Source organism: Monodon monoceros, unplaced genomic scaffold (genome assembly GCF_005190385.1).
Source record: "Monodon monoceros isolate NGI ecotype Baffin Bay Population unplaced genomic scaffold, NGI_Narwhal_1 Super_Scaffold_1, whole genome shotgun sequence".
In the NCBI taxonomy this organism is placed as follows: domain Eukaryota; kingdom Metazoa; phylum Chordata; class Mammalia; order Artiodactyla; family Monodontidae; genus Monodon; species Monodon monoceros.
In genome coordinates, this window is record NW_021703765.1 from 60,148,179 (window position 1) to 60,159,206 (window position 11,028).

An 11,028-nucleotide genomic window follows, 5' to 3' on the forward strand; every position below is an offset into this window, starting at 1 on the left:
TGCCCCGTAGCGTGTGGGGTCTTAGTTCCCCGACCAGGGAATTGAACCCGTGTCCCTTGCATTGGAAGGCGGATTATTAACCACTGGACCACCAGGGAAGTCCCGATGCTAGTGCTTCTCTCGATATGAGAAAATGCAAGAAGTTGGGCTCATAAAATCTCCTGTCTGAAGACCTGTTCTGCCAGTTTTCCCAGAGCAGAGTGCCTCATTCCTGATCTCTACCCTGAACTCCTTTCAGGGTGTGTTTTGAGACTGCAGTGTCTGGTGACCTCATCCTTGCAGAGCCAGATGGCGAGTGACAATTTTTAGTTGGCAGGAGACACAGATTCAGGTAACCCTTAAAGAGTGTTCTAGGGAAGAGAAAGGGTCGGGGCTTATAAAGACAAAAAGACACAAGGTTGTTAAAAGTTGCCAGGCAATAATTGTTATTGACTCTGGCGGGAGTCAGAAAATATTTGTCCTTAAGAAATCACGAGTTTTGGGGACTTCCCTGGTGGCGCAGTGGTTAAGAATCCACCTGCCAATGCAGGGGACAAGGGTTCGAGCCCTGGTCCGGGAAGATCCCACATGCTGCGGAGCAACTAAGCCCGTGCGCCACAACTACTGAAGCCTGCGCACCTAGAGCCTGTGCTCCGCAACAAGAGAAGCCACCACAATGAGAAGCCCGCGCACTGCAACCAAGAGTAGCCCCTGCTCGCCGCAACTAGAGAAAGCCTGCATGCAGCAACGAAGACCCAACACAGCCAAAAATAAAAAATAAATTAAAAATAAATAAATTTAAGAAAAAAGAAATCATGAGGTTTTTTTTAGGGTAAGGATTGTTGCAGCAAAACTAAAAATGAAGTTTTCCCTCTCCTAAGAATAAGGAAAATAGAGGGAACAGTGAACAGGCTAGAGAAGAAACATAACCTGGCCTGAAAGAGTTAATCCTAGTTTTATTTTAACTGTTACTAATCTGTAGTGTCTGTAGTTAGAATTGTCCTTCACAAAGCTAACCCATCACCCCAATCCTTTGTAATTTACATTCTGCACCTGGTATTTGCTCCCCCTGTAACCTCTTGTAGCAAATCACCCCTTGTAGTTGTTTGCGTTTCAGAAAGGAGGTCGCAGACCGATAACCCGGGCTGGGGGATGCAATTACCGGGTTGCTTGACTCCAGCGGTGACTGTTTTGAAATAATGCAAGAAGAATGCATGACCTTCACCATTTTGATCCTTGTCACTTACTTCGGATTGCGAACTCCCTTATAAGAATCCCTGTAATTCCCCAGGAAGGTTGGTGGGGGGGGGCACAGTTCTTGAGGCACTAGCCTACTGTCTTCCCTTTGCCTGGCAAAGAAAATTAAGCCTCGCTACTTCCTATCTTCCAAACCTCTGTCTCCATATTTTTATTTGGCATCGGTGCACAGGGAGCCAAGATTTTTGCAACAGGCTTGGGATTTAATCCTTGTAGAGGTAGATGGCAAGTGCCAATTTTTAGTTGGCGGGTTTACTGTTACCATTTTACTCTAGCCTTTGTGTAAAATTGAAAAGTCTGAAAAGAACCTATGTTTTAGAAGAAGCAGTGTCACTTGTAAACATCCTGCCACCTAACAGGACAGCCTCTTCTTCTCCACGCATGACTTGATAAAACAGGAAGCTCTCAACACAGGCCTGAAGAAGGTGGATTTCACAAGTCACTGTGAATTAAAACTGTTCTAATGCAATGGAGCTACTAAATACATATGCTTGTTCTTAAGAAAAATTATAAAACTAACAAATCCTTTACTCCAGATATAAAAAATAAAATCTATTAATCACTACTGTAATTTGATTCCAGAAAAATAGCCAACTGAAGCAAAAAAAAGCACAGGCTGCCCATAGCACAGTCTACAATGTAGGGCGGGGCGGGGGCGGGGCCTCGGTCCACGCCCACCACGCGGGCGGGGGAGAATTCTCAGAAATCTCGCGATTTTGAGGCTGTGGAGTAACGCCTCCGAGGTCGCGTGGGCGGGGGGGCAGGGTAAGGGGCGGGGACAATGCGGGACGCTCTCCGGTGGGGCAGAGACAGCCTCCTTCTGGTTGACGCAAAGGCGTGTCGCGCTGTGCTCAGAACTGTCGTGAAAGGGGGCGGGGCGCGCCGCGCTGGGGACTGACGTAGAGGCACGCGTCGCTTCGGCGGCGGCTGGCGGGGTGCGGGCGCCATGGAGCGGTACTCCGGCGCCTTGGAGGAGGCTGTGGACGGAGCCCGGCAGCAGGAGCGGCACTACCAGTTGCTGTCGGCACTGCAGGGCCTGGTCAAGGAGCTGCCCAGGTGCGCGGCCTCGGGGCGCGCGGGGTGGGCGGGGCCGCGGGCAGGCGGCTCGGCCCCGCCCCGCTCACCGCGCCCTCCTCCCGCAGCTCCTTCCAGCAGCGCCTGTCCTACACCACGCTCAGTGATCTGGCCCTGGCGCTCCTCGACGGCACCGTCTTCGAGATCGTGCAGGGGCTGCTGGACATCCAGCACCTCACCGAGAAGAGCCTGTACAACCAGCGCCTGCGGCTGCAGAACGAGCACCGAGGTGCGCGGGGGCGACGGGACAGCCCAGCTCCCCGCGCTGGAGCTCGGCCTGCCCGGGCAGTTCCGGTCTCTGCGGGCGGAGGCCTTCCGCGGATACCGTTCGAAAGAAGCCCTTGAAATTGACCGGATCGAGGGCGCGGGGCCATTGATGACAAATGGGTCAAGTCGGTTTTACTTTGTCAGTTGCACAGTCATATTTTCGCAGGACATCCAGAAACCCCCTGCTCGCGCTCCCGCGTGCTCTCACTCCCCTTCCAGGCCGGATGGCCCGAGGCCTCTGCGCTTGGTCAGCCCACTGGCAGGTCTGGTGTTGGCGGTTGGCCGCCCGCAGTGATGCCCCGCAGTGTTGACAGCTCTGCAGCGCCCTTTAGTGTCAGTTTCCTCTCCACAGCGCATCAAGTTCCCTTGCACTGATCCCTGAGGCACCCTCCAGAATCCGAAAACTTTTCCACTTGAGCCACGCGTTTGGCCAAAGCCTTGGGAGCCTTGGCCCCTCCCAGGCATCCCTACTGGGAATGGGAGGGGCCTCCGGAGCCCCTTCCTGCGAGGTATGCTGGTCAGCTCTTCCCGCCCCCTCAGATTTCCCACCTTTCTTATTTTATTTTTCCCCAACTTTTTATTTATTTGAAAAAGGTTAAGTATTTAGAAAAGTTGGAAGTATAATATAATGAATACTTATATGTTCTCCAGCTACACTCAGTAACTGAAGTTTTGACAAAGTTCTTTGTGTCCGTAAGTATGTGCAGCACCACAGGTCTTCACCAGGGGTCCTCAGCATTCCTCTAGACCAGGGTTTTCAACAGCAGCGCTGTTAGCATTTGTGGCTGGACAAGTTTTTTTTTCTTCTTCTTTATTTATTTATTTTTGTCTTCATTGGGTCTTCGTTGCAGTGCGCGGGCTTCTCATTGCGGTGGCTTCTCTTGTGGAGCGCGGGCTCTAGGCGCACGGGCTTCAGTAGTTGTGGCACGCGGGCTCAGTACTTGTGGCTCGCAGGCTCTAGAGCACAGGCTCAGTAGTTGTGGCACACGGGCGCTGCGGCATACGGGATCTTCCCGGACCAGGGCTTGAACCCATGTCCCCTGCTTTGGCAGGTGGATTCTTAACCACTGCGCCACCAGGGAAGTCCTTGGACAAGTCTTAATGGTTCTTTGCTGAATGTTTAAAAGCATCCTTGGCGTCTAACTACTAGATGATAGTGGCACCTTCCACCAATAATGACAGCCAGAAATGTCTCCAGACATCCTTGGGGGTCAGCCTTGGTCCAGTACTGAGAACCAGCGATCTAGAACAAGAACGCTCTCCTCTGTAACCACAATGGATAGAAATGAATCATTCCAGGGTGTGTTCTGACATTGAGTCCACAGTCACATACCGAAACTTGTCTCAAATTGTCTGTCCCTTTATAAGGATCCAGTGTGTGGTCATGCATTGCCATTGGTTACTTTGGTCTCTGCTTCTGAAACAGCTCCCAACATTTATTGTGGCGCTGACTTTTTGAAGAGTCCAGGGTATTCTGCCTTAGAACGTCTTCACTGTGGATCTGTTGGATTGCCTCCTCATGTTGACATTTTACCTCTTTTTCCACTTTCTGTGTTTCCTGTAAACTGGACAGCATGACGATACACACGTTAAGCGTTTGTGGCAAAAATTCCTCCTAGTGATGTGAGGTCCCTTTCCTGTGGGGGCAGATGATAGACATCTGCCCCAGGATTAGTGTGTTTCTATCAGAAATGGATGTTGGGAATTTGTCAAATCTTTTTTCTGCATCTATTGAGATGATCAAGTGGCTTTTTGGTTACGACGGTGAATTACATTGATTTTTTAAATTCCTGGGATAAATCTCATTCCTGGGATAAATCTTACTCAGTCATGATGAACTATTCTTTTTGTCTATGTTGGTTTGATTTGCTAAAATCTTAAGAATTTTTACTTCTATGCTAGTGATGGACATTGGCCTGTAGTTCTCTTGTAACATTTTTGTCTGGTTTGAGTATCAGGGTGATACTTGCTTCACAGGATGAGTTGGGAAGTGTTCTCTTTGGTTTTCCAGAAGAATTTGTGTATAATTGGTACTACTTCTTCCCTAAATGTTTGGATGGTTGTCTTTGTACATATATTTTTTTATAATTATATTTTATTTATTTATTTTTGGCTGCGTTGGGTCTTCGTTGCTGGGCACGGGCTTTCTCTACCTGCAGTGAGCTGGGGCTGCTCTTCGTTGTGGTGCCTGTGCTTCTCATTGTGGTGGCTTCTCTTGTTGTAGAGCACGGGCTCTAGGTGCGCGAACTTCAGTAGTTGTGGCACAAGGGCTTAGTGGTTGTGGCTCGTGGGCTCTAGAGCACAGGCTCAGTAGTTGTGGCGCACGAGCTTCATTGCTCCATGGCATGTGGGATCTTCCCAGACCAGGGATCAAACCTGTATCCCCTGCATTGGCAGGCAGATTCTTAACCACTGCGCCACCAGGGAGGTCCCTGTACACATTGTTATTGAGGAATGAGATGCATATTCACAAATCCAAAGTACATAGCTGATGCCTTTTAACGCTCAAATCATGCCACATTTGGCCAGTGGAAGAACAGGGGGCTGGCTCCTGTGTCCTTTTGATGTGTCCCCATCATTCTTGGAGCACTTCTCGCTTTCTGGTACAGGAAGGTGTTCAGGCTCATCTTGTTCTTTCCCAGCCTCAGCCCCTCTTCTGACAGCCTGCTTCCAGCTTCCCCACACCAACAACCTTCCATCCGGATGGACCTTTCCCCTTTGCCACCGTAAAACTTTCCGACTCCTCCTGCCTTTGACTGGGTCTGTGCCAAATGCAGGCTGTCAGTAAGTAGTATTTGCTCTCGTTTTGGTGATTTTTGTTTATCTCCAGAGCTTAGTAGCTCAGGGAGCAAATCAGGCGCTCAGAATAATTTTTTTAAAGGGAGAGGGGGCAGCAAGGGAACAGGCCATGTCTCCATGGAGCCCTGGTTCCTTTCAGTGGGGAGTTTTGATAACTCTTCAGACACTTCGCTTCTTGTCCTTTGGAAGGTTTTGCGCTGTCAGCAGCGGGAAAGTGCCTGTGACTTTCTGCTTTTCCTTCCTCTGACTTAGCAGGTGGTGGTTGGCTGCCATTGCTTTCCTTGGTCATTGCAAAGGCCAGGCCCCCGCCCGGGCAGTGGGTGCAGCTCTCTTTTTGCCTCTGGTTGCTCGCCCTGTGGAATCTGGAAGTTGACCTGAGATCTGTAGTGACGTTGATAAATGGGGTGAAGATGACATTTCCCTGCATTTATCTGTTTCCTTGCATCCTGCCTCCACACGCTGTAAATGTTAACTGGGGAGTGTCTTTGTCATCTCTTTGTTTATGGAAATGTCTTGAGGGTGGCCCTCAGCTTCAGACTCACTTAGTGTGATAAATGCCATAGTCGAGATGTGCACGCACTGCGAAGAAACAGGAGATTGGGGAACCTCAGGGGTCCTCCAGAGAAGGGCTGTAACGTGAGGTCTCTGCCGAGGACCGAGTGGTGGCCTTGTGTCTTATAGCCAGGACCCCTCCTCACAGGGGAGCTCTGGCCACTTGACATTTACTAGTCTAGGATTTTGGCTGCATAGTGTTGAGTGTTCTGTTTTGTGATTGGTTTCTTTCCATCCCATGCTACCTTTCTCTTCTGTCCAGTCCTGTACAATTAGTGGGGACTGTGGAAGCTTTCCTTGGTGGTCGTGGTGGCCCCTCTTGGAGCAACACAGACTCCCTGGCACATGGCCTCTGCCGGCTCATGCCATCTATTGAAAAATTAATCAATAGTCAATCTAAGAAAGAAATGGAAAATTTTAGTCGATCCAACCTGAGGATTCTAACCTGGAGACAGTCTTTCTGAAAGCTCTGAGGACTGTTCCAAAGAGGTGAGGAGGGAGGCCAGTATATATGTGATTTTGGTGAAGGGGTACATGTAACCCAGCATGCAGCTTGGTAGAAGGTTACTGCTATTTACGAGGAACAGATAGCTTAGTTAATGGTTTTAGTGCATTTCTAAGTATGGGAAGATGCAACAAACTGTATTCATAAAATTTTCTCCTGAAAATATCCAAGTGTCTGAGGGCTAGTTCTGCCAGTTTTCCCAGAGCACAAAGTGCCTCATCCCGATCTTCACCCTGAATTCCTTTCAGGTAGGTCAGCGACTGCAGTGGTTAATGACTCTTGTAGAACTGGGTGGTGGGCAACATTCTCTCTGTTACAGTCCCTTCTCTTTCAGTCTTTTTTTTTTTAAAATCAGTGTTACTTTATTCTTTTTTTACAATTAATTAATTTATTTTTGGCTCTGTTTGGTCTTCATTTCTGTGTGAGGGATTTCTCTAGTTGCGGCGAGCGGGGGCCACTCTTCATCGCGGTGCGCGGGCCTCTCACTGTCGCGGCCTCTCTTGTTGCGGAGCACAAGCTCCAGACACGCAGGCTCAGTAGCTGTGGCTCACGGGCCTAGTTGCTCCGCGGCATGTGGGATCTTCCCAGACCAGGGCTCGAACCCTTATCCCCTGTATTGGCAGGCAGATTCTCAACTACTGCGCCACCAGGGAAGCCCCTCTTTCAGTTTGGGAGGCATTTCATGACCAATTTGTACCACGGTGTTAGGAATGCTCATTCCCAGGTCATGCGAGGATTTCCTTGATAGGCCACTCAATGTGCTGTTACCAGACTAGACCCTGTTAACTAACAGTAGCCCAAGGGCTCCGCGCTGCCTGTCCTACTAGTCTGTTATTGCCCTGTTGTTGCTTCTTCCCACATCTAGAGCTACACTATTACAATCCCTGATCTTACAGAACTATATATTTGGTTAGTTGTTTCAGGTCTTCTAGTCATCATTATCTTTATTGGAGGCTCAGCCACACATTTGGTCATTAAAGAAACAATAATCTTGTAAAATAGGCAGAAATATAGCTAGTGACATTAATAAGGTCATCAGTAAGTATTTAAGCTGAGAACTCCAGCCCAGTGTCTCCCCAGGTCGTCTGACCAGTCTGTTCTGCACCAATCGCTGTCTTTAAGGGAAATGATATAGTGGCCTTGTCCATAAAGTCCACCAAAGACGTCTGCACCTACAAGGCCAGTGGTGGGTCATCATGACCCCTTACAGGACTGAGAAAGGAATGTTACCTCCTAAGGAGTTACATGGCTGGCACCAGAAGGAGAAAATTTGATCTTTGTGGTTGAGCAGGTATTTCTGCCACTGGGGAGTCCGGGTCATGCTTAATGCAGATGCACAGTGCACAGCGGAGGGGAGGGAGGAGGCTCAAATGAGCAGAGAAATAATTTTATTTAAATGTTGCTTGTCTTGCCTTAAAATATGAATTTTATTTCATCACATCCTTGGGCCCCCCAGGGTCTGTGCCTACCCTACTCCCTCTAGGAGCTGTGGATAGGGTACAGGGTGGCTCTGCACCCCTCACCACCACCAAGGGCAGCACTGAGGGGGAGTGACTGCCACACCCCAGGGCAGAGGCCACTCTCCTCGTCCTCCTTTCCCAGGCCTTTGCCTGGGTGGTCTTTTGGATGTCTCAGTGGATGTCCCTTGGATGATGGCAGGTCACGCTGGACTCCTGGCCTGTAGCCAGCATCTGAGCCTAGAAACGTCTAGACCGCAGTCTCCTCCCTCCCTATCCACAATTCTCTGAGCTCAGGCTGCAGCCCTGGCTCCACACCCATACCATACACTTGGCCTCACCCTTCTCTAGTGCCCTGGAGTCCTGCTGCTGGAGAAGGGCCGTACCCTGGGAGAGGGCCCGCCTGAGTGGGCTGGGGGCTGGGTGTCCAGAGCTCCACCCAGCTCCCAGTGCAGGCCTCCCTCACGTCCACGCCTCTGCCCTGCTTCCCTGTGGTGGTGGGACAGCTGGAGCAGGCCCCCTCCTTACCCCTCTGTCACCTGCTGATACCCCTCTGGTCTTGTCCCCTTCCAGTGCTCAGGCAGGCGCTGCGGCAGAAACACCAGGAAGCCCAGCAGGCCTGCCGGCCCCACAACCTGCCTGTGCTCCAGGCGGCCCAGCAGCGCGAGCTAGAGGTAGGGGTGTGGGCAGGGTGGGCACCACTTGGGCTCTGCTGAGAGGGCCGTAGAGGGGCTCCGGGTGGCTTGGGAGCCACTGGCCAGCCTGGGCCTCAGCCTGGGGTGGGCCGCGAAGGCTCCATGTGCCCACATGTGGCTCTTCACTGTTGGGGGTTGGGGTGTGCTTGGAATGGATGGAGAGTGTGTGATCCCCCCACTCCCCTCCTCCTGCTCCTCGAGACAGCAGCTCCTAATGGGCTGGGCCTGTACAGGGCAGGTGTGAGTGGGGGCCATTGTGCCCCATGGCCTTGGGGATGAGGGCAGTGGTGGGATGATGGAGCCAGCAAGTCCTGCTCCCACATTGCCTGGGAACAACACAGAGGCCCACCCATAACCAAGAAGCCACCAGTGGTGGGGTGCATGTGGAGGCGTGTGCAGGGTCCCAAGGCAGCCCCAAGCCAGGGCATGCAGGGAGGAGGTGCTGAGCCGGGCTTGGCCGCAGCTCCAGTGGGGAGGAAACATACGCAAAGGCCCAGAGATGGTGGCCAGCTTGACAGTCAGCAGAGGTGGAGCCAGCATCTGGCCAGCTCATGGTGGTCCCGAGCTGTCAGGGCTGGGCGAGGCCTGGCACAGCAAAGGGAGGACACCTGACAGGAGGTGCTGGAGGAAGGGCATTTGGGGCAGGTCATCTGAGCCCCTCTGCAGGGTTGTGTGTGGCTAAGGAGCGACGGACCTGGGTGCAGTACGGGATCCATCCGTAGTCTGGGAGCTGGACCCACTGGGAGGTGGGGAGGGGCCAGAGGAGTTGACAGGCCAGGAATGTGTGTGTGAGGCACTGATGGGCAGGAGGCTGAGCCCTTGAGCTGCCTTCACCGTGGCAGGCGGTGGAGCACCGGATCCGTGAGGAGCAGCGGGCGATGGACCAGAAGATTGTCCTGGAGCTGGACCGGAAGGTGGCGGACCAGCAGAGCACACTGGAGAAGGCAGGGGTCGCCGGCTTCTATGTGACCACCAACCCGCAGGTCAGTAGCACAGGCCTGCCCTGGCACAGCCCAGGGGATGTTGGTCCCCAAGGCTAGATTCCATATGGGATTTTAGCTGGTCACTGGGAGCCCAGGCCCAGGGTGTGTGGGGACAGGGGACATGGTGAGTTAGGGAGGCTCCAGGAAGGGTTTCTGCGTTGTGCTCAGCATGGAGGCCGGTCACACTGCCTCCGCCGCAAGAGGGTAAGCCATGTGACTACAGGGCATTGCCCACCTTCCCCGGGTTCACTATGCCCTACAGGGCCTCCTGTGCAGTTCCCCTACATCCCTGCACACACCTCCACTTGTGCCAAGCCAGGGCAACTGCAGGCCCTGCCACAGGTGGAGTCCCAGCACCTGCCCCTTTCTGGCAGGTGGTAGCCAGGCTTCACTGGAAGTCAGCCCCATGGGCTCAAGCCTGGTGCTCTCTAGGTCCTGGTATCTGCCCCGGGTCCTTGGGTAAAGGAGGCTGCTTCCTGGGGCCTTTGCCAGGGCTAAAGGGGACCTCACAGTGGCCCCTCTGCATCCCAGGAGCTGACGCTACAGATGAACCTATTGGAACTCATCCGGAAGCTGCAGCAGAGGGGCTGCCAGGTGGGGAAGGCGGCACTATGACCAGGCAGGGTTCCTGCCAGTGACCCGCTGCCCATCTTGGCTGGGAAGACAACCCTGTTCCACAGTCAGCAAAGGCAGCAGAAAGCTGAGTGGCGCTCATCTTCCTGAAGTCTGGCCACCACCCTCCCAGCTGCTTGCAGGAGGGGCACCCCGTGAGGAGAAGCTAGGTGGACCTGGGCTGCGTCTGCCACCCACCTTCACCTGGGCTTTTTTGTCCAAAGCTAGGGTGGGAAGGTAAAGGGAAGAGTGGGCCCAGCCTTCCAGCTGTCTGCCCCAGGCTTCCGATGTGTTCTGCTCTCGGCCCCTCCCTTGGCAGGTGCAGCCCCCGAGTAGGAAAGGCTCATGAGCTGCATGTGACCCCGAGAAATAAAGACGCCTCAGCATGGCCTGCACGTGGCTTGCATGACAGCTCTGTGGTGCCTGTCGTGACCAGGGCCTAGCTAGGGCCCTTGCCTGTGGGCTCCGTGGCCTACAGAGGAATCAGCAGAAGACGGCCCCACCCCCATGTCACAGAGGCCCCTCCCTGGGGCAAGTCCGAGGGCACTAGGGCCACATCCAGTCTGCTCTGTGGGGCGGTCAGAGCAGCCAGAGCCTGGTGTGGGTCACTGGGGCCGCTGGGGTGAAGGGCACAGAGCAGCAGAAAGGGTCTGAGGGAGGAAGAGACTGAGGATGGGGAAGCACCAAGCCCACTCTGGGGAGTGTGCTGTCTGCATTGGTCTGAGCCCCAGCTGTGGGGTTGGAGGTGAGGGTATCCAGTGCCCTGCGTGGCTGGGTCTGCAATACGGCTTGAAGGCAGGTGTTGGTGGGTCCACCCTGCCCAAGGTGTGCCGGGGGCGCGTGACACA

At 53.2% G+C, this 11,028-nt stretch overlaps 1 protein-coding gene across 1 annotated transcript; it reads left to right on the forward strand.

The window, feature by feature from the left end:
- The first annotated feature begins 2,087 nt into the window (after positions 1-2,087).
- Positions 2,088-10,575, forward strand: DGCR6L (DiGeorge syndrome critical region gene 6 like). The gene is made up of 5 exons (XM_029224024.1): positions 2,088-2,292; positions 2,379-2,539; positions 8,464-8,564; positions 9,428-9,568; positions 10,100-10,575. The coding sequence occupies exons 1-5, from the start codon at positions 2,183-2,185 to the stop codon at positions 10,181-10,183; spliced, it is 597 nt and encodes a 198-aa protein (XP_029079857.1). The 5' UTR covers positions 2,088-2,182; the 3' UTR covers positions 10,184-10,575.
- The last annotated feature ends 453 nt before the right edge of the window (positions 10,576-11,028 follow it).

Bases quoted from the DNA above. Each gene is read 5' to 3' on its own strand.
- DGCR6L (XM_029224024.1), top strand. From the start codon at position 2,183: ATGGAGCGGTACTCCGGCGCCTTGGAGGAGGCTGTGGACGGAGCCCGG. The intron at 8,565-9,427 runs GTAGGGGTGTGG...TCACCGTGGCAG, and splicing joins CCCAGCAGCGCGAGCTAGAG to GCGGTGGAGCACCGGATCCG. The intron at 9,569-10,099 runs GTCAGTAGCACA...TCTGCATCCCAG, and splicing joins ATGTGACCACCAACCCGCAG to GAGCTGACGCTACAGATGAA.